General features: G+C 36.7%; 3 protein-coding genes and 1 long non-coding RNA gene across 8 annotated transcripts; 3 read left to right on the forward strand and 1 right to left on the reverse strand.

The window, feature by feature from the left end:
• Window positions 1–1,308: 1,308 nt before the first annotated feature.
• LOC9315212 lies at window positions 1,309–21,914 on the forward strand. 2 transcript variants are annotated; one of them, XM_002879099.2, is made up of 12 exons: window positions 1,309–3,654; window positions 3,734–3,862; window positions 3,963–4,094; window positions 4,181–4,227; window positions 4,326–4,402; window positions 4,500–4,603; window positions 4,729–4,914; window positions 5,015–5,221; window positions 5,308–5,455; window positions 5,554–5,684; window positions 5,772–5,861; window positions 5,956–6,258. In XM_002879099.2, exons 1-12 carry the CDS (start codon window positions 1,696–1,698, stop codon window positions 6,049–6,051), a joined length of 3,306 nt encoding a protein of 1,101 aa, XP_002879145.1. In that variant the 5' UTR covers window positions 1,309–1,695; the 3' UTR covers window positions 6,052–6,258. The 2 variants fall into 2 exon arrangements, with proteins under 2 accessions (XP_002879145.1, XP_020884858.1); XM_021029199.1 differs by lacking the exons at window positions 5,308–5,455; window positions 5,554–5,684; window positions 5,772–5,861; window positions 5,956–6,258 and adding exons at window positions 20,748–20,895; window positions 20,994–21,124; window positions 21,215–21,914.
• On the forward strand, window positions 8,870–9,552 carry LOC9315213 (defensin-like protein 50). The gene is made up of 3 exons (XM_002879100.2): window positions 8,870–8,909; window positions 8,983–9,063; window positions 9,267–9,552. Exons 1-3 carry the CDS (start codon window positions 8,870–8,872, stop codon window positions 9,425–9,427), a joined length of 282 nt encoding a protein of 93 aa, XP_002879146.2. The 3' UTR covers window positions 9,428–9,552.
• Window positions 10,284–13,804, forward strand: LOC9315214. Its single transcript, XM_021029200.1, has 6 exons — window positions 10,284–12,744; window positions 12,823–12,951; window positions 13,052–13,194; window positions 13,278–13,420; window positions 13,498–13,592; window positions 13,675–13,804. Exons 1-6 carry the CDS (start codon window positions 10,774–10,776, stop codon window positions 13,783–13,785), a joined length of 2,592 nt encoding a protein of 863 aa, XP_020884859.1. The 5' UTR covers window positions 10,284–10,773; the 3' UTR covers window positions 13,786–13,804.
• Window positions 14,316–20,173, reverse strand: LOC110229336. Of its 4 annotated transcripts, none has more exons than XR_002332739.1 (6): window positions 19,392–20,173; window positions 19,215–19,282; window positions 19,033–19,123; window positions 18,709–18,930; window positions 14,615–14,843; window positions 14,316–14,357 (listed from the first exon to the last, which is right to left on the reverse strand). It is a non-coding gene; the product is annotated as an uncharacterized LOC110229336 (long non-coding RNA). The 4 variants fall into 4 exon arrangements; XR_002332738.1 differs by having other exon boundaries at window positions 14,336–14,516; XR_002332737.1 differs by lacking the exon at window positions 14,316–14,357 and having other exon boundaries at window positions 18,709–18,788; window positions 18,882–18,930.
• Window positions 21,915–22,037: the final 123 nt, after the last annotated feature.

The following is a 22,037-nucleotide window of genomic DNA, read 5'->3' on the forward strand; positions in this document are numbered from 1 at the left end:
AAATTTTATCGTAGCGCAACGGTTGAGCACCTCTCATTATACCAGTAGGTCAGCTGTTCGATTCTCGACAAATGCAATTTTTCCATCTTATTTTCTAATGAAACGATGTCGTTTCAGAGTTTCAAAACGATGTCGTTTAGACTCAACGGAGAGTTCTAACGGAAATTTAACACCGTGATCGTCTGGTTAACGGAAATTTAACGGCATGCCTGAAATGGCCAAGTCAAACTAACTTCACTATTTTGTCCAAAAGTCAACCTAAACTTTATGATTTAAATGACATTTCGAAAGTTCATGCTTTTTTCGTCCCAAATTTGAAAGTTCGCGAATTTTTCGACATTTTTCTGATCATCATATCTAGCTATAACCATATTCTTATACTATCACAACATCTCATGCATATCACAATCATCATCATCAATCAACCTATTCTCTAACCAAACACATACAAATTTCGGCTATAACCTCATAGCTATATATCGAGTTCCATGGATATTTAATGGCAGTTTGGCCATGGGTAGTAACAAATCATATATGTTGATGTATCCACGATATAGTCACGAATACTCTTTGGCTATCATTTCCACCGAATTTCCATATCTAAAATATACATGACTACTTGCTATGATTTTCCATAATCTTATTCGTTGCTAGTAACCCCAATTTTCAACAGAAAAATGTGACTAATCAGCCACAATTATATTATGCTAATTACTAAATATGTGGCTAGTGTGTAGGTTGTGACATTATTAGTCACCAAGACAAACATATTTATACTGAATAGTTTTAATTAAAAATAAATATCAAAGTTCAGCAACTAATTTAAATACAAAATTAGGTAAAGAAAACATTAACGTATTAAAATTCAAAATAAAAAGATTGAAAAATATATATCAAATGCGCAATCCTCAAAGAAGCCCGAGACTAATTAGCTAGACATGTCAACGAGGTTGATTCGCGAATTTTAATTGTGGATTATCTCACCATTTAACAAGGAGTTAGAACTAGACGTACAATACAATAATTAATTCGATAAAATATTTTTTTTTAAACAATATTAATATTTTTTATAACTCAATTGATCTCAACTACAAATAATAATTTTTTTTTAGTGAATGTTTTTTTTTTTTGGTGAAAAGTTTTTAGTGAATGTTTGACAGTTCTAGAAATACATAATCTTAAATATTAAAAGTATATAACAAAAAGTTTTTTTTTATTTATAAAACAATGAACCACGAAAAACAAAATATTTTGTGGATATATATTTTATTAAGTCTCGGTTCTTCTTCTCCAACACCGTCAAAAAGTGAGAGATAGGCACGTATCAATCTCTCGTGCTATTAATTGATCTTCAAGTCCGAATTTTGTTCATCCCCAAACATGAAGACCATTTCACAGTTAGGCCTAAATCCAAATTCGACTAGTCGCACAAATTTTGGATTCTATGTTGTTGATTTATTCGTGAAAAATCCCAAACGGGTAATGCACATAAGGTGTTCGATAGAATTCGCCAATGCTCAAAATTTGGGTATCTATTTGTTTTTTTGTTCCAAGCCTTGTCACGTGGCTCTCACGTGATAAGCTGTTATATTCGTTGATGTTCCCGCCTCGACTCTGTTTCTTCTCGCAACCACATATCTCTCTGAAGCAGAGATCAAGAAAAAAAGCAAGAATCTTGAGTTGAGAATTGTAACCATGGAGCTTACTACTTTCCTGGAAGATGCTAAGAGAGTTAAACTCTTCGAAGACGCAAAAGATATCTTCGCTAATGGAGATCACATCAAGGCCTTGGAGATAATCGAAGATATGATTTTAGTCCATAAGGAAGACAAGAACTCGTGGGTTCTTCATAAACAACAAGGTGATATGTTCAATGATCTAGGGGCAAAAGCAGAGAACCCGTACTTCGATTTCGCATACATGTTGGGTTCTGTAGGATGTATGTCGAAAGATGTGTTGTTATCACGACCTTGTGCACATGGACTCTACTATTTGGCTGAAGAGTTTGGGTTAGTATTGTATTACAAAAAATGTGTGACTGTAGCAAAACAGGGTTTATCTGTTCCTTTCCCAGATGACTCAGAGTCTTTTGCTCAAGTGATTTTGGAAGAACTAAAGAAAGATATGAAGGAAGACCTGGAGAGTTTAATCAAAGATGCAGAGTCCGAGATCGCTGATTCCAAGACTGTAGAACTGAAGGGTTTACTACAACAAGACTGTGAGCCAGAACTTTTGGACTCAAAGAAAAGTCCAGCGCCGGTTAGTAATGAGTTTAAAGGATTGAGGTCGTTTTGGTTAGGTTTGGATGTTAAGGTCAAAAGGGATTTTTTGAAAGTAAGCATTGCAAAGCTTATAAGTTTTGTCAAGGGAGTACATCATAGACCGGGACGAGATGCTTTGAAGCGAATTCTCGATTCTGCCAGGGAAGACAGAAAATGGACATTCTGGATGTGCCGAACTAAATGTTCGAAGAAGTTCTCTAGTGCTGAAGAATGTAAGAATCATCTTGAACAAGAACATGCTGCAGATTTTAAACCTTCTTTGGAAATGAATATAGCCAAAAGGATAGGGAAAGACTGGGCTCGTAAGATATCGGTTGGAAGTTGGGAACCAGTGGATACAGTAGCTGCCATTGAAATGATAAAAAATCGGCTTGCAGACGTGAAAGCGTTTTCATATAAGAATGGATGGTCCAAAGAATGGCCTTTAGCTGCGGATAAAGAGCGCAGTAAGTTACTCAAGGAAATAAAAAATCTCCTTGTGATGTTTTGTGACCTAAAAATTCTCCCTTGTAACATTCGAGACTGGGTGAAGCATTATTCGGTTAAGCATCTTAAAAATCTTAACGTTTCCGAACAGAGTCTTGTCGATTCTCACCTAGTGGATACACCTCAGAGTATTTGTTTTCTGGAATGTCATAACCTCAGTTATATCCTAAAATTACTGAAACGCATCAAGTGTGAAAGGGATGATGGTACAAATCTAGTTTGCAGAGCAGTGGACAGTATCTTGGGTTCTACTCGATCTAAAGAAAAGATTGACTTTGACCCGCAGTTCTCATTTCTGCTTCTGGACAGAAGATTGCTGAAAAGCAATAATGCTCCATTTGTTGATGAAGGGGAGATCAATGTTTTCGATCCCAATGTTCACTACGCCAAGGCACATGCTCAAGGAGATGATATCGTATCATGGTTAACTGACTACAATTCAGTAGAGAAGACTTTTCCCAGACCTATCAGGGAACATAATCTTGATATCTGGGTGGCTATTCTGAGAGCTGTTCAGTTCACATGTAGGACTTTGGGAACCAAATATGCAAAGAAAATGCAGATCTTTGATTATTTTGCAGCCTTTCTTGTCGCCGAGAAATTGTGTAAGAGCGAATATGAAAGGAGAAGAAATCTTAAGGAAGATAAGTGGAACAGCTATGCATCTCTCCTATGCAATAGATGCGAAGAGGGTTTCCCGGGAAATTTCGTCAAGACAAAATTATTTTTGTGTGCAGTGAGAGATATTCTCGAAGAAGCTTCGGATCTGACATTTGATCTCCCCGATATTGAAGGTTGCATGAATCTTATAAGTGAGCTTAAAAGTCTCAACGATGATATAGTGCTGAAATCCTTAAGATGTCTGAAATCAGTGGTCACCTTCAAGGTTCATTCATGATTTTTAATTTTCATTTGCAACATAATGACATAAAATTGCCATCTTAAAGTATATACATGACTTACAGATTCTGCTAATCGATTCAAAGATTTTGCTGGTAGATAATTCAAGGATTAGTTTGCTGAAAAACCTCACCAGGCTTTCTATTTTTGACAACCGCACTTACATCCTTCAACTACTGAAACCTTTCTTGCTGGTTAGTTTGAAGCTTCGGTTATATAGACAGAGATTTCCTTTTCCGTTTTATTTGGCCTTTGAATTGTTTCTTATATCTTATCATGTATTTTCTCATCAAGAATGAAATTGTGAATATGGAATCCAAAGCCAAGTCAGATGCAGCAGAAGCAGATCTTTTACTCGAGGAGGAGAAGAAGAATTCAAAGCCAAGTCAGATACAATTAAAGAAGACGAAAAATAAAAGCAAAAAGGTCTTGGAAGTTCTAAATTCTTAACTTTGTTTTTCGAATTTTTGGTTAATCGGTTGTAAGAATGAATGGTCTTCATGGCACAACAGAGAACTTCAACGAGCATGTCTAGTCCTCTCTCTAAGCCTGGTGAACAGTAAGTACCTCAAGTGTCTTTTTCGCATGTTGATAAATTGAATTCGGGTTTTCTCTGAGCCAACCGTGTTCTTACATGTCTAGTAAACTTTCTGTCAGCCTTGAACCGGATAGTACGTCTCCAACAGTGGAGGAAGATTCTATGGAACCAGGTGATACTGTCAATCAAGAGGAAGGTACTAGAGTTGACCCTGGTTCTAGAAGATCTTCTCAACTGATAAACAGTTTGAGTTATATGTATAATTCTTTTTTCTTTCATTCCTTATCTTCAAGTTATGAAAAACATGCCTGGAGAAGATTCACAGTCGGAACATTTGGAACCAGCACTTGGAGAAGTTTCAGCCAGATACAATTCAGCTCTTGACATGACACTGAAGGTAAAGCAGTTACCAACAACAACAAGATTCAATACCTAAACTCTCGTCTACTGATTTATTTCATTGCCTATCTCTTTACTTCCAAACTCTCCTTGAAAAGTTCACAAAAAAATGGTGTGTTGCAGGCCCTCTTGAACATTAAGATTCTCAAAGAAGATTTGATGCACAATATGCAACCGTTTCAACACCAAGTTCCTTCCGCGCTACAAAATTTCTTTACTGCTTTTGTGTCAGAGGTGATAAAAACTGAGGGAGTCTACAGTTGCCTCTTGAGCGACTTACTTGCTCTCCTAGAAGAAGTTCTCTCCATGGTTCGTGTGGAGAAGATAGTCTACTAAGCATGGTATTATTATTATTTTTGTCAGTACCCTTAATTTCATTGTAAAGGATTCTATTTTCTACTCTTTTCAGTGGAGTGGTGCTGCTGAGGTTCTTGTGGCCATCCTTGAGTTTTGGCATTGCTGGAAGAATGCTGAAAGAGAAAGCTTGGTAACTCGTCTTTTTACGTTGGAGGAAAATGAAAGAATGTGTTGTAGAGAATGCAGAAAGAAACCAAATTACCCAGAACAAAGTTCTTATGGTATTGTTATGGCTGCAGATTCAATCAGAGACTTGAAGGTATGTTTCATTTATTTCCCTCTTTATGTTTCCTACAGAAACTGATACTTCCCTTATAAGGCTGTTCTGTGGTTTTATATATGCAGAGTACTTTTGGGAATATTGAATTTGTGGATATCTTTAAGGTGATCCGCATGGAAGATACAGTGTGTTGTGACATTAAAACCGGAGGCTGTGGAATAACAAACTTTGTTCATCACATTATAAGTAAATGCCCACCTATCTTCACAATCGGTAAGTGTTGACCACCATGATTGCGATCTTATGTACTCATTTCATATACTATGCATATGATAAAGCAATGTTGGTGTTTTGTTGGTTTTCAACATTAGTGTTAGAATGGGAGAAGAGTGAAACTGAAAAAGAAATATCTGAAACAACAAAGGCTTTGGACTGGGAGATAGATATCAGTAGACTTTACGAAGGCTTAGAACCAAACACTAACTACCGGCTTGTGTCAATGGTAAAACATCTAAAACAGTGTCACAATTTTTTTTTGTTGCTATTGTTCTTCTGTACATCTCTGTTACAGTCTCAGAATATGATGCAGGTTGGTTGTGGTGAAGAAGAGGAACACATTTGCATAGTTTATGAAAAGAACCGTTGGGTCAATCTCAGACGTGATGCTTTAGCAGGAGAGGTAAGACGAAACAGTTGCCCTTTTTCTTCCTTGAGTTGAATAGTGAATTTAGATAAGCCAGATAATGATTGATATATGTGTGGTGATGCCATAGGATGTTGGTGACTGGAAGAGTGTGGTTAGATTCTGTGGAGAAAGAAAGATTCGGCCAGAAATTCTGTTTTACGAAGTTGTCCGATCAATGGCCTAACAAGTACAAGTGTTTCAAAATGAAAACTCATCATCAATGTATAGAATAGCGAAATGTTTCAATTGAAAATAATATGATTTGTCTGGATGTACAACCGGATCTTATGATATAATGATCACAAGTTCACAACAACACATTTATATACGTGCATAGGAGACCAAGTATGAGTCACAAGTAAGAAAGCGAATATGGGTATGGCTGGCGACTTTTGGATATCTATTTGTAGTTCATGTGTGTGTATTTGATCTCGTATGATCACAAGTTCATGTGTGTGTATTTGAACTCTCTGATATTGCTACGAGGGTTTCAGTGTGAGTCATCCACACCAATTTAGTAATTGGTGGATCTTCCCCACCGGCTTGGACCTTATATGAAGACAAGAGTCAGTGAGTGAATGTACACTTGATCATATATATAAAAGTAAGGTTTGACTCTTTCTTTATTGGACTATTTGGTAAATTTTTAATACCTTTTTAAAAATATATAATATATTAATCTCTAATTAACTCACTTTAAAACTCATATGTAACTCCACATTTAAATTCATTTGTATCTCCTCCACTAATATACATTAACTATTTGAAAATTGTATTGACTATAGTTTAAACTCTACATTTAAACTCAATTGTAACTTCTACCAATCAATAATAATTTGTAACTCTTACTCAATAATTATAAGAGTTTCACAACTTCTCATCTATAAAAATTCATTGTCTTATCATCCTCCACCATATTTTCAAATATGTAAATTTACTTTATTTTATGTTCTTGCATGAGTTAAAAAAACTTGTGTCATAGTGATGGTAAGAGTTTGATTGTAATATTTATTTTTAGAGATTATATGATATGTAGTTTATATTGTATTTGATTTTATTTTGTTTATTTTATTTTTAGAGATTATATGGTAAATATGTAGTTAATATTGTATTCAATTTTATTTTGTTTCTACCGCATTAGAAGAATATATTTCTTTCATCTTTATTTTTAAAATTCTTACTATCATGTTTATCTGTTTTCCTGATTAATTCTATGGAAGTTCAAAAGCTCACTATTTTAATATTCACACAACAAGTGAATCGAATTGAAATGATCTATCCTCCTTTTTCCCTATTGATATATGATTATTCTCTTTAAATACTTATTTATACAAAAGCATTATTCGATATTTAAACATTTTTTAAGGCATTTCTCAAACATATGTTCTAACATGTACTTATATAAATATCATTATAGTATTTTTCAGCGTATTTAAGGTTTGTGGTTAAGATTACTTTTTCTAACAAAATTAAACTAATAAAATCAGCTAGATAATCCATAGCAAATGTTTAAATATCATGTTAATAAAAAACAGCAGATTTACAGAGAGACAAGGAAGAATTTTCAAGCTTCTCTTTATCTTTAATCTCTCAAAATGCAAATGTAAAAGCGGAGAATTTGGCGCGAAAAATTCGCACCGAACCGCATCACATCACATATGTAAACAACATTCCTCAAGAATGGTTCTTTTGAATTTTTAATTAAAAGTTGTTGACAAAAAAAATGTTAATAAAAAACATTTGAGAAACAATATCTTTAATGAAAAATGTACGATATCTAAATAAGTTAAATTTTCTTGAAATTGAATATATTAGAATTTAAAATTAATAAAATGTAAGAAGGTGTTAGATCTATCTGGAAAATACACTATTTTATAAATATGTTTTTTTTACGATATACAAATAATTTAAAATATTTCGAGCCGTAATAAGTAATGTTAAAAAGTTGTGCACTATAAACATATAAAAATTGGTGTGATAATATTAAAAACAGAATTTTCTTTTAGTTTTCATTCAAATTCATTTTTATAAGAAAAATGTAATAAGTCACGGGTCCTAATCTAGTTTGATAGAAAGTCTACTTTTATCATCTTTAATAGGGGTGGGCCGGATCCGGATATCCGGCTTTTTTAAGGTATCCGGATCCGGATCCGGATCCGGCCGGATCCGTCTTTTCATTATCCGGATCCGGATCCGCTCCACCCGGATATCCGGATTTAGGATATCCGTAAAAATAACCGGATACCCGGTGGATATCCGGATCCGGTTTTTTTTTTATATAAATTATTTTTTATTAATATAAAATTAAAGAAAAATATTTAAAAACAAATAATTTAACATAAATAATTAAAAATATTATTAAAAGTATTATTATTATATAAAAGATAATAAAAATTATTAATAAAATTTAAATAATAGTAATAAAATATTTAAAAAAATATTTAAAAATTTAAATAATAGTAATAAAATATTAAAAAATATTATTATAATATAAAATATCCTGGATCCGGACATCCGGCTTTAATTTTTCTATTATCCGGATCCGGATCCGGATCCGGCCGGATCCGCTTTTTCATTATCCGGATCCGGATCCGCCCCACCCGGATATCCTGTTTTTCGGAGCGGATCGGAGCGGATCCAGGATTGGATCCCGGATCCCGGATAATTGGTCTCACCCCTAATCTTTAACATAGAAAATATGTTTTGCAAAAAAAAGAAAAAAAAAAAAGAAAAGAAAATATGAATACTTTTAACCTATTTCACAAACTAATAATTTTATCAAATTATTGTTTACACAAAATATACAAAAAATGTTTTTATGTATATAGTGTATATATTATTAACAAATATGAAAGGCTAATTATAGAAAAACAATAAATATTCAAAACAAAGAAAAAGTATTGAGATTGTTTTGGAAGTAAATAATATGTGGTCAATCCCAATATTTTTATGTTAATGCTTATTCAAAACCTTTTTTTACCCAAAATATGATGTTGACAAATATGAAAGAACTCTTTATGGTAAAAAAGAAAGAAAAGAGTGGTATAATGAGATTTTTTTGGATTTATGAGTTCAATTCCAAGATTAATAGTTTTCTAAATAGGGCTTAGTTAAGGTTTCACAAAAATCTTAGTGACCTTCTTTCTTGTAGTTATATTAATTGTTTCGTCGTCCCCACAAAACACTATGGCATCAGGTATTTTTTTATATATTTATAATGATTGCAACTACAGGAGTTAGCTAGTTTTGATCATGTAAATTTTCAAAAGCGATAAACTGGAGAATATTGAGAGATTATCAAAGAATATGAAGTTTTAAAAATGTAATTTGGCATGTTGTAAATATGTGTGTGTGTGTGTTATAGTTAAATTTAAGTGGAGTTTGTGTATATATGTGCAGAGATCAAAGCAAGGATCAATGGCGGCCTAGAATGCTTTAATACATGTACGCCTTATTATGATGATTATAAATGCAATGTGGACTGTCTATCATCGGGGTACCCGGCAGGAGATTGTCATGCTGTGTCTCCTTCTCAACCTAAAAAATGTTGTTGTTATTAATTAAAATTGATGATCCGTTAATTTTCTTATGTTTTATTAAAACTTTTATCTATAACTATTAAAAGCATGTAGTTTAATTTCTCTTATTATAAAAATGCCATGAAATAAAAAACCATCTTTACATCATATCTTTTCTTAATCTAAACCATAATTCCGATTTGATTGTATTGGCGTCTGCGTTTTTATATCCTTGTATACTTATTAGGTCAATATCGTAAGTTCGTAACAAGAGTTACAGTTTGGAAGATTGGCTTCTAAGCCAAATGTTATGAGATCCAAACTCTAGTTTTTTTCTTTAAACGTCATTTTATTGGATTAGAATTTGTTTACATATTCATTAAACAAAATACTCATTAAGCACTCGAAACTCTAGTTTTATCATACTCCGAACTCTAGTTATATTTAAAATGGACTTACTTACCATCTCAAACTGAATCGTGTTGAGGGATTTAACACATGCAAGAACAAGTAATTAAAGGCATATAATGAAGATAAACAACAAATATAAGAAAGTGAAAAAAAAAAACAAGTGATCACTATATCAATGCGAGGACAATGATTAATCATTTTTTTTTTTTGGGCAAAACAATGATTAATATTCTTTATCTTTGAACATGAAACACTATACTATTGACTAACTCATTCTTGTGGTGCCGGATAATTTATTTATTTTCGTATATGTGTGTGCGCTTTTTTCTTTTCTTTTGACGTCATTTGTGTTTGTAAATTATATATAACGCAATTCTCAAATAAATAATAAATACATTTAGTTAGTGAATTTTTGAAAGCTCTAGCCTCTAGAACTATTAAAAGTAATACTAGAAAGCAATCTCAGACTGTTTCAAAAAAAATAAAAAATGGAGTAAATAATCTCAGACTCTTTCATTTCCACACGTACCTTCAAAAAGAGAGAGAATAGGCACGTGTCAATCTTCTCTCTTGCTACTTGATTCGTCGAGTCTCTTCTCTTGTATCGCCTCTTACTGCCAAAATCTTTCAAAGTCGAAATTTTGTTCATCCCCAAACATGAAGACCATTCTCCGTTTAGTTCTTAACACAAATTCGATTATTCACACAAATTTTGTTCATTTATTCTTGAAATATCCAAAACGGGTAATGCACATAAGTTGTTCGACAGAATTCCCCAATGGTCAATTTTGGGGTGTATTTTTATTTTTATTTTTTTTTTCTGTCATTTGAAGCGCTGTCACGTGCCTCTCACGTGATAAGCTGTTATATCCGTTGATATTCCCGCTTTTACTCTGCTTCTTCTTCTTCTTGCAAACGCATATCTCTCTGAAGCAGAGAGAGATCAAGAAAGCACAAGAACCTTGAGAGTCGTTTCTATGGAGTCTACTGCTTTTCCGAAAGATGCTGAGAGCGTAAAACTCCACGCAAAGGCAAAACAACTCTTCGCTAATGGAGATCACATCAAGGCCTTGGAGATAATCGAAGATATGATTTTGGTCAATAAGGAAGAGAATAACATACGGTTTCTTCATACGGAACAAGGTTACATGTTAACGAAACTATCGGAAAAAGCAGAGAACCTTGACTTAGATTTCGCATTCATGTTGGGTGCTGTTGGATGTTTTTCGGAATATGAGAAGTTATCACTACTTTGTGCACATGGATTCCACACTTTGGCTCACCATATTGGCTCAGTGATGTATTACAAGAAATGTTTGAAGAAAGCAAAACAGTGTTTATCTGTTTCTAACCCGAATGAAGACTCGGGCTCTTCTGTTACTCAAATGGGTTTGCGACGGAAAACACTTATGAACGAAACGGAAAAAGACCTGGAGACTTTAATCAAAAATGCAGTGACCGCGATTGCTGTTTCCAAGATTGGGAAACTGAAGGGTTTACAAGAAGAAGACTTTGAGCCAGAAGTTTTGAGGTCAAAGAGTAGTTCAGAGTCGGTTAATAAGGAGTTTAAAGGATTGAGGTCGTTTTGGTTAGGTTTGGATGTTAAGGTCAAAAGGGATTTTATGAAAGTAAGCATTGCAAAGCTTATAAGTTTTGTCAAGGGGGTACATCATAGACCGGGACGAGATGCTTTGAAGCAAATTCTCGATTCTGCCAAGGAAGACAGAAAATGGACATTCTGGATGTGCCGAACTAAATGTTCGAAGAAGTTCTCTAGTGCTGAAGAATGTAAGGTTCATCTTGAACACGAACATGCTGCAGATTTTAAACCTTTGAAAGAGGAGGATAGAATCAAGAGGATAGGGAAAGACTGGGCTCGTAAGATATTGGTTGGAGGTTGGGAACCAGTGGATACAGTAGCTGCCGTTGAAATGATCAAAAATCGTCTCGCAGATGTGAAAGCGTTTTCATATAAGAATGGATGGTCCAAAGAATGGCCTTTAGCTGTGGATGAAGAGCGCAGTAAGTTACTCAAGGAAATCAAATTCTTCCTTGGGATGTTTTGTGACCTTAAAATTCTCCCTTGTAGTGTTCGAGACTGTGTGATGCAATATCCTTTAAGGCATTTTGGAAAACTTGAAGTTTCCAAACAGAGTCTTGTCGATTCTCACCTAGCGGAAACACCTCAAAGTATATGTTTTCTGGAATGTCATGAACTCAATCAAATCCTAGATTTTCTAAAATGCATCAAGTGTGAAAGGGATGATGGTACAGATATAGTTTGCAGAGCAGTGGACAGTATTTTGGGTTCTTCTCGGGTTAAAGAAAAGATTGACTTTGACATTCAGTTTTCACTGCTGCTTCTGGATAGAAGACTGCTGAAAAGCAATAATGCTCCATTCGATGATGATGGGACAATCAATGTTTTTGATCCCAATGTTCACTTCGCCAAGGCACCAGCTCAGGGGGATGATATCATATCCTGGTTAACTGACTACAATTCAGTAGATAAGACCTTTCCTAGACCTATCAGGGAACATAATCTTGATATCTGGGTGGCTGTTCTGAGAGCTGTTCAGTTCACATGTAGAACTCTGGAAACCAAATATGCAAAGAAAGTGCAGGTCTTGGATTATTTTTCAGCTCTTACTGTAGTTGAATACTTGTGTATGAGCGAAGATGAAAGGAGAAAGAATCTTCAGGAAGATCAGTGGAACAGCTATGCATCTCTTCTATGCGATATATGCGAAAAGATAGACCCCGAATATTTCCTCACTGCAAAATTATTTGTGTGTGCAGTACAAGATGTTTTCAAAGAAGCTTTGGATCTGACATTTGATTTCCCCGATTTTGAAGATTGCTTGAATCTTATACGTGAGCGTAAAAGTCTCAGCGATGATATAGTGTTGAAGTCCATATCCTTTCTGAAAACACTTACAAATACCAAGGTTCGTCCATGATTTTAAAATTCATTAACAACATAGTGGCATAAATTGCCCATCTTAAAGTATCTACATGACTTACAGGTTATGCTAATCGAATCAAAGATTTTGCTGGTTGATAATTCAAGGATTAGTTTGCTGAACAACCTCACCAGGCTTTCTTCATTTGACAACCGCACTTATATCCTTCAACTACTGAAACCTTTCTTGCTGGTTTGTTTGATGCTTTGGTTATATACAGAGAGATCTCGTTTTCTATTTTATTTGGCCTTTGAATTGTTTCTTATACGTTATTATGTATTTTCTAATCTAGAATGAAATTGTGAATATGGAATCCAAAGCCAAGTCAGATGCAGCAGAAGCAGATCTTTTACTCGAGGAGGAGAGGAAGAATTCAAAGCCAATTCAGATACAGTCAAAGAAGAAGAAAAATAAAAGAAAAAAGGTCTTGGAACAGTAAGTCCCTCAAGAGTCTTTTTCGCATGTTGATAAATTGCTTTCGATTTTTCTCTGAGCCAAATGTGTTCTTACATGCCTAGTAAACCTTCTAGCAACCTTGAACCGGAAAGCACGTCTGCATCACTAAGAAAGGTGGAAGAAGATTCTATGGAACCAGATGACACTCTTTCAAGTGAGAGGGGTCGATTAGAAATCTCATCTAACACTGTCAATCAAGACGAAGGTACCAAAGAGCTTCTCAATTGACGAATACTATCAGTTATATGCAAATTATTATTTCTTTTATTCGCCATCTTCAAGTTATGCCTAGAGAAGATTCACAGTCGGATCATTTAGAGTCAGCTCTTGGAGAAGCTGCAACCAGATACAACTCAGCTCTTGACATGACACTGAAGGTAAAGCAGTTACCAACCTGAACTCTCTTCTTCTGAATCAAATCATTTTTGGAGAAGTTCACAAAAACATGTGGTATTACAGGCCCTTTTGAAAATTCAAATTCTCAAAGAAGATTTGACGCAACCTGTGTGTAATCTCTTTCTAATAGTGAAGCTTGGGAGCAAGAGTTCTCCCCCGAGACGTAGCGGTTAGAGGCCGTGAACTCGGTGATCAAATCTCTTTGTGTTGTTTATTCCGCAAGCAATCGTTTCTAGCAAGTTTTTCTCCACAAGTGGTATCAGAGCTCCAGGCTGAGTGTACGGTTGCTGAACAGAAAAGATTCAAATCTAGGGTTTCAGGATGACTTACAAGACGAGTGATGCTCGGGTTGAAGTGGACCGGTTTGATGGATCAGGTGACTTCTCGTTGTGGAAAGTGAGGATGCTGGCTCACTTTGGTGTTCTAGGGCTGAAAAGTATCTTGAATGATGAGCAGCTGCTAAGAGACCCACCTACTACAGAAGAGGAAGCTGCAGCAGCTGGAAGAGACACTCAAGTGGGCATAGCTGGAGATTTTGAGCTGCCTCCAAACATTGATCCTGCAAAGTTTGAAAAATCAAAGAAGAGCAAAAGTGGCCCATTATATATTCTTATATATCTCGGAAGAATATGTGAGAAGACGGTAGAGAGTTCTAGAAAACGTGAGAAAAGAGAGTTTTCTGAAAAAGTCAGTCTTTGTCTTCTTTGTTGCGTTTCTGATCCAAAGTTCTTCTTGTGTGAGTGTACCTGAAAACCAAAAGAAAACATCACAAGTTTGTGGTGTGTGTAATCTCTTTCTAATAGTGAAGCTTGGGAGCAAGAGTTCTCCCCCGAGACGTAGCGGTTAGAGGCCGTGAACTCGGTGATCAAATCTCTTTGTGTTGTTTATTCCGCAAGCAATCGTTTCTAGCAAGTTTTTCTCCACAAGTGGTATCAGAGCTCCAGGCTGAGTGTACGGTTGCTGAACAGAAAAGATTCAAATCTAGGGTTTCAGGATGACTTACAAGACGAGTGATGCTCGGGTTGAAGTGGACCGGTTTGATGGATCAGGTGACTTCTCGTTGTGGAAAGTGAGGATGCTGGCTCACTTTGGTGTTCTAGGGCTGAAAAGTATCTTGAATGATGAGCAGCTGCTAAGAGACCCACCTACTACAGAAGAGGAAGCTGCAGCAGCTGGAAGAGACACTCAAGTGGGCATAGCTGGAGATTTTGAGCTGCCTCCAAACATTGATCCTGCAAAGTTTGAAAAATCAGAGAAGGCAAAAGATCTTATAGTACTAAACGTGGGAAATCAAGTACTAAGGAAGATCAAAAACTTGTGAGACAGCAGCAGCCATGTGGTCCACACTAAACAGGTTATACATGGAGACTTCTCTACCTAATCGCATCTACTTACAGCTTAAGTTCTATACTTACAAGATGACTGATTCTAAGAGTATAGATGGGAATGTGGATGACTTCCTTAAGCTAGTTACTGATCTAAATAACATAGGAGTAGATGTGACAGAAGAGGTTCAAGCTATTCTATTGTTGAGTTCGTTATCTGACCGATATGATCAGCTCAAAGAGACGCTGAAGTATGGCAGAGACACATTGAGCTTGAATGAGGTCATTGGAGCTGCTAAATCAAAGGAAAGAGAACTCGCAGAAAGTGGAAAGCTTTCAAAATCTCAAAGTGAAGGCCTGTACGTGGAAACAAGAGGCAGATCAGAGAAGAGGTTTGACAAAGGAAAAGGCAAACCGTGGAGAGGACGTTCTAAGAGCAAAGGCAGATCAAAATCAAGGCCAAAGAATAATAAAAACAACAAGGGCTGTTTCATTTGTGGTAAAGAAGGACATTGGAAGAGGGAGTGTCCTGAAAAGTCCTCAAACAAACCTTCAAGTTCAGCAAACATTGCAACAGAGCCAAAGCAGCCTTTAGTACTAACTGTTAGCCCTCAAGACACTAAGGAAGAATGGGTTATGGATTCTGGTTGTAGTTTTCATATTACACCAGACAAGGATTCTCTATTTGACCTACAAGAGTTTGATGGTGGCAAGGTCTTGATGGGTAATATGACTCACTGTGAAGTGAAAGGGATTGGTAAGATTAAGATCTTAAATCCAGATGATTCTATGGTCATATTAACAAATGTGAGGTACGTACCTACAATGGGTAGGAACCTCATTTCATATGGTCAATTAGAGAAGAACGGCTGCAAATATGAAGGGGAAGACTTCATAGTCACTTTCTACAAAGATGGGCAGAAGGTTATCTCTGGAAAATATCAAGATGGGATGTACTATCTACAAGGAAAGGTCGTAAAAGGAGAAGTTGCAGTGGCAAGACCGGATGTTGACATGACCAGCCTGTGGCATTCTAGGCTAGGTCATATGAGTTTGAAGAACATGAATGTGCTGGTTAAAGAGGGTTACTTGTCAGGAAAAGGAGTAGACAAGTTGGACTTTTGTGAGAGTTGCGTACTTGGAAAATCTCACAAGCAAAGTTTCCAAACTGCTAAGCACACCACCAAAGGTATATTAGATTATATACATTCTGATCTCTGGGGATCTCCTTCTACTCCAGAAAGTCTTGGTGGTTGCAAGTACTTTGTAAGCTTCATTGATGATTTCTCAAAGAAAGTATGGGTGTATTTTCTGAAGACTAAGGATGAGGTATTTTACAAATTCAGAGAATGGAAACAAGCAGTTGAGAATCAAACGGGCAGGAAGATTAAGTACTTACGGACTGATAATGGTCTTGAGTTCTGTAATACACAGTTTGACAACTTGTGTAAGGAAGCAGGAATAAAGAGGCACAGAACGTGTACCTATACACCACAGCAAAATGGTGTCTCGGAGAGGATGAACAGGACCATTATGGATAAGGTTAGAAGTATGCTTGCTGAGACAGGATTGGGTCAAGAATTTTGGGCTGAAGCTACTTCTACGGCTGTCTACTTAATCAACAGAACACCGAACTCGTCTATTGGTTTTAAGCTACCTGAGGAAGTCTGGACAGGTACAAAACCAGATTTAAGTCATCTAAGGAGGTTCGGATGTTCAGCTTATGTCCATGTTACTCAAGATAAGACAAGTCCAAGAGCAGTCAAAGGAGTTTTCATGGGATATCCTTTCGGTATTAAAGGATACAGAGTCTGGTTGCCTGAGGAAGGGAAATGCACTACAAGTAGAAATGTGGTGTTTAATGAGAGTGAGCTGTACAAGAACACGCTAAGTAGTGCAGATGGAAGGAAAGACGAAGCTGAAAAAGAGTACAGGAAATTGAAGAAAGCTGAAAAAAGAGTATCTTTCAGCAATGATCTTATAAGAGGTCCTTCTACCAGTTATTCTGATTCGGATGAGGCATCTTCTCAAGGTGGAGAAACTTCCACACCTTCATCAGAAATTTCAGAAAATTCAGAAAGTTCACAAGAATCAGAAACAGATGCGGAAGTTGATGGATCTGAAAATGAACAGTCCCTGGATGATTACTTGTTGGCGAGGGACAGGAAACGGAGAAGTCATATCAGGCCTCCATCAAGATTCGAAGACGCAGATTTCGTAGCTTATGCTTTGGCAACAGTAGAAGACTTGGAAATAGAAGAGCCTAAGTCTTACGAAGAAGCTATGAAAAGCAGTAAGAGAAAGCAATGGGAAAATGCAATGAAGGAAGAGATGAATTCTCATAGAAAGAGTCATACTTGGGATCTAATTGAAAAACCAGAAAAGCAGAAGCTGATTGGATGCAAATGGATCTTTAAATTGAAGCCAGGCATACCGGGAGTGGAGAAACAAAGATACAAGGCCAGACTTGTTGCTAAGGGTTTTTCGCAGCAAGAAGGAATTGATTACAATGAAGTGTTTTCTCCAGTGGTGAAGCATGTCTCTATCAGGTTAATGTTGTCACTTGTGGTTAACATGGATTATGAGCTAGAGCAAATGGACGTTAAAACAGCTTTTCTGCATGGTAATCTAGAGGAAAGGATCCTAATGAGTCAACCTGAAGGATTCATACAAGAGGGAAACGAAAACAAAGTTTGTTTGTTGAGGAAGTCCCTATACGGCCTAAAACAGTCTCCTAGGCTTTGGAATCAGAGGTTTGATGGATTCATGCAGGATCAGAAGTTTGAAAGAAGCAGTTATGACCCATGTGTCTACATGAGAGACACTCAAACTGATAAAGCTATCTATTTGTTGCTCTACGTTGATGATATTCTGATAGCTTCAGGGAGTATGGCCGTTATACAAGAGCTTAAAGACAAGCTGAATAGTGAGTTTGAAATGAAGGATTTGGGAAAGGCTTCAAGAATTCTGGGTATGGATATCATAAGAGATAGAGAGAAGGGTGAATTAATTCTGTCTCAGGGAAACTACTTGGAGAAAGTGTTAAAAACATTTGGAATGTTTGAAGCAAGGTCAGTGATCACACCAACAGCTTCTCACTTCAAACTCAGAAGTTTGTCAGAAGAGGAAAAGAAAACAGAAGCTGTACACATGGAAAGAATTCCATATGCAAGTGCTGTGGGGAGTTTAATGTACGCTATGGTTGGTTCAAGGCCAGATTTAGCATTTGCAGTGGGTTTGATCAGCAGGTTTATGTCAAATCCAGGAAGAGATCATTGGTCAGCAGTGAAATGGGTGTTAAGGTATTTAAAAGGTGCATACACTCAAAATTTGATCTTTAAGAAGGATTCTAAGTTCTGCATTGAAGGGTTTTCAGATTCAGATTATGCGACAGACTTAGATCGGAGAAGATCAGTGACGGGTTTTGTGTTTAAGGTTGGTGGTAACACAATTTCATGGAAATCAAGTTTACAATCTGTTGTGGCTATTTCAACCACAGAAGCAGAGTATATGGCTCTTACTGAAGCAGTGAAAGAAGCCATTTGGTTGAAAGGTTTGTGTTCAGAATTGGGTTTTAAGCAAGACAGTGTTAAGGTTCATTGTGATTCACAGAGTGCTCTAGCCCTAGCAAAGAATTCAGTTCATCACGAAAGAACCAAGCACATAGACACTAAATTTCATTTCATCAGGGATATAGTGTCTAAGGGTGATGTTGTTCTACACAAAATCCACACAACAGTCAATCCAGCAGATTTCCTAACTAAGACGGTACCTGGCCAGAAGTTCCAGCTTTGCTGCGAGCTTCTCAACATCCACTGAGGTGGAGCTGCGGCTACAGGTAACTCCAACAGTCTCGCAAAACAGGTTGAAACAAGATGATTCAGTTTTGTGAGAAGTACTCAAGTGTCAGAATTGAGTAAAGCTTTAAATTGGAGTTGGTGTTACCTGTTAAGTACTGGAACGGTGTAGGAATCACTAGTTCCAGGTGGAGTATCTGACAGAACATTCACAGGAAGAAATTGGGTTAGAAAATCTCATGATGGTTTAGAGATTTGAGAAACCAGTCAAAAGATGGTGATTAAGGACAGCTAATTACCTAAAGGTTTCTGAATTTGGGTTGAAAGGTATATTTCAGGTTCAGGTGGAGTTCTCTAAGAAGCCAGTGATAATCATATGAGGTGATTCAACTGTTAACAAAGAAGACAAGTTGGGTCTTGGTTAAATTTTGAATCACTAAAGAGTTGATTAAGGCAAGAGACATTGGGGTAAGATGCTCACCTGAGGTTGTCGACAGTTGCAGTGAATGGTAAGGCTTGCCAAGGAGGATGTGAAGCTTGCCGGAAAATCTGAAACGGGTTCAAAATTGAAACTCGTAAGCTTCAAGTCTCTGGAAATCAAAGGAATCTACTCTCTGGTTGCTAAATTAGCACAAGAAAGAGAGAGGTTAGAAGTTACCTGGGCTGACCGGCATCGGCGTGGCAAAAATAGAGAACACCGAGAAGAGGCATGGATGAGAGATGGATCTAATGCCTCTTGATTCACCAAAAGAGAGAGCAATCGTGAAATTGGTGAAGAGTATGGTGAATTTCGCCTGAGTTAGCCATTGAAGCTGTCGGATCTGCAACTGATTTCACGAATGGAGGTGAAGATGAGAGGCGAAGAGGATGCTGTGATTCGCCAAATTTGATGGCCGGTGGTGAGGCGAGAGCTCGCCGGAGAAGGAGGAGCAATCGCCGGAGGAAACTGCCGGAGGATGCGTCGATCCGGTGGCATCCAGCTTCACGGAAGAGAGAAAGAGATGGGTTGAGCGTTTGGTATGTCGATATCGTCGAGGTTTGGGTGTGGTTGTCAAAAGGTGGAGATTGTTGTTGGGTTTGACCAACACACACCAAATGGGCCTATTTGGGCCTGACGAAAATAACATTTACAAGAAGAGAAAGAAGAGCAAAAGTGGCCCATTATATATTCTTATATATCTCGGAAGAATATGTGAGAAGACGGTAGAGAGTTCTAGAAAACGTGAGAAAAGAGAGTTTTCTGAAAAAGTCTGTCTTTGTCTTCTTTGTTGCGTTTTTGATCCAAAGTTCTTCTTGTGTGAGTGTACCTGAAAACCAAAAGAAAACATCACAAGTTTGTGGTGTGTGTAATCTCTTTCTAATAGTGAAGCTTGGGAGCAAGAGTTCTCCCCCGAGACGTAGCGGTTAGAGGCCGTGAACTCGATCAAATCTCTTTGTGTTGTTTATTCCGCAAGCAATCGTTTCTAGCAAGTTTTTCTCCACACAACCATTTCAAGACCACCCGGAAGAACATGTTCCTCCTGCTCTACGAAATTTCTTTACTGCTTTTGTGTCAGATGTGATAAATAATGAGGGAGTCTACAGTTGCCTCTTGAGTGACTTACTTGCTTCCCTAGAAGAAGTTATTTCCATGGTTCGTGTGGAGAAGATAAACTTCTAAGCATTCTTATTATTTTTGCTATTGTTATTTTAAAGTTTTTCTATTTTTCTACCCTTTTCAGTCGAGTGGTGCTGCTGAGGTTCTTGTAGCCATCCTTGAGTTTTGGCATTGCTGGAAGAATGCTGAAAGAGAAAGCTTGGTAACTCGCCTTTTTACGTTGGAGGAAAATGAAAGAATGAGTTGTAGAAAGTGCAGAAAGAAACTAAATTACCCGGAGCAAAGTTCTTATGGTATTGTTATGGCTGCAGATTCAATCAGAGACTTGAAGGTATGTTTCATTTATTTCCCTCTCAGTATTTCCTAGAGAAACTAATACTTCCCCTTATAACGTGTTCTGTGCTTATATATATGCAGTGTGGTCTTGGGTATATTGAGTTTGTGGATATCTTTAAGGTGATCCGCATGGAATGTAAAATGTTATGTGACATTAAAACCGGAGGCTGTGGAATAACAAACTTTATTCATCACATTATAAGTAAATGCCCACCTATCTTCACAATTGGTAAGTTTGGACCACCATGATTGTGATCTTATGTACTCATTTCATATACTACGCATATGATAAAGCAAAGTTAGTGTTTTGTGGGTTTGCAACATTAGTGTTAGAATGGGAGAAAAGTGAAACTGAAAAAGAAATATATGAAACAACAATGGCTTTGGACTGGGAGATAGATTTCAGCAGACTGTACGAAGGCTTAGAACCGAAAACTAACTACCGGCTTGTGTCAATGGTAAAACATCTTAAACAGTGTCACAAACTTTTTTACTATTGCTCTTCTGTATCTTTCTCTTCCAGTCTCAGAATATGAGATGTGATGCAGGTTGGTTGTGATAAAGAAGAAGAACACATTTGCATAGCTTATGAAAAGAACTGTTGGGTCAATCTCAGATGAAACAGTTCTCCTTTGTCTTCCTTGAGTTGAATAGTGAATTTGGATAGGCCATACATGACTGACATATATGTGGTGATGCCACAGGATGTTGGTAACTGGAAGAGTGTGGTTAGATTCTGTGGAGAAAGAAAGATTCGGCCAGAAATTCTGTTTTACGAAGTTGTCCGAGCAATGGCCTAACAAGTCTATCAAAATGAAAACCCATCATCGATGTATAAAATAGGGACATGTTTCAATTCAAAAGAAGCTTTTCAATAATTTGATTTGTCTCGATGTACAAAACTCACATCACCAAACGTTACAAGAGAGTTTTGATTAACATTTGGTTCATGTCCACTATTTACTAAACTCTGTCAAGTTGTCTTAATAGCTATTGGAGATAAGCAAGATGTGTATCTTGCGGACCAAGTAATATGGACCATTAAAGTCTATTATGAAGTGAAGCCCGTGAAGCCCAACCCGAAGAATATTCTAGATCTCTATATTACTTCTTGTACAAGTTATTTCCTTATGTGTTTAGGAAAGTTTACATTATGTGGGTGTTAACATTATGTTAATGTTGACACTATATGTATGTATCTTGTGTTCTCATATGAAACACAACTCAATAATATATTCTATTCTATAATATTTGACATGGTATCAGAGCAGTCGATCTTTGTGGATCTAAATTAAACGCTTCTGCACTAAAAATCTTGTGGTCACAATAACCATGGGATGTGAAGCCATCGAAGACGGTGGTGATGAAGAC

This window comes from Arabidopsis lyrata, assembly GCF_000004255.2.
Source record: "Arabidopsis lyrata subsp. lyrata unplaced genomic scaffold ARALYscaffold_4, whole genome shotgun sequence".
Classification (NCBI taxonomy): Eukaryota; Viridiplantae; Streptophyta; class Magnoliopsida; order Brassicales; family Brassicaceae; genus Arabidopsis; species Arabidopsis lyrata.

Coding starts and splice junctions, on each gene's coding strand:
- LOC9315212 (XM_002879099.2), top strand. CDS start 1,696: ATGGAGCTTACTACTTTCCTGGAAGATGCTAAGAGAGTTAAACTCTTC. Junction 4,095..4,180: donor CGAAAAATAAAAGCAAAAAG/GTCTTGGAAGTT, acceptor ATGGCACAACAG/AGAACTTCAACGAGCATGTC. Junction 5,456..5,553: donor CCCACCTATCTTCACAATCG/GTAAGTGTTGAC, acceptor TTTCAACATTAG/TGTTAGAATGGGAGAAGAGT.
- LOC9315213 (XM_002879100.2), top strand. CDS start 8,870: ATGAAAGAACTCTTTATGGTAAAAAAGAAAGAAAAGAGTG. Junction 8,910..8,982: donor AAAAAAGAAAGAAAAGAGTG/GTATAATGAGAT, acceptor GGCTTAGTTAAG/GTTTCACAAAAATCTTAGTG. Junction 9,064..9,266: donor ACAAAACACTATGGCATCAG/GTATTTTTTTAT, acceptor ATATATGTGCAG/AGATCAAAGCAAGGATCAAT.
- LOC9315214 (XM_021029200.1), top strand. CDS start 10,774: ATGGAGTCTACTGCTTTTCCGAAAGATGCTGAGAGCGTAAAACTCCAC. Junction 12,745..12,822: donor AAACACTTACAAATACCAAG/GTTCGTCCATGA, acceptor CATGACTTACAG/GTTATGCTAATCGAATCAAA. Junction 13,421..13,497: donor CACTGTCAATCAAGACGAAG/GTACCAAAGAGC, acceptor GCCATCTTCAAG/TTATGCCTAGAGAAGATTCA.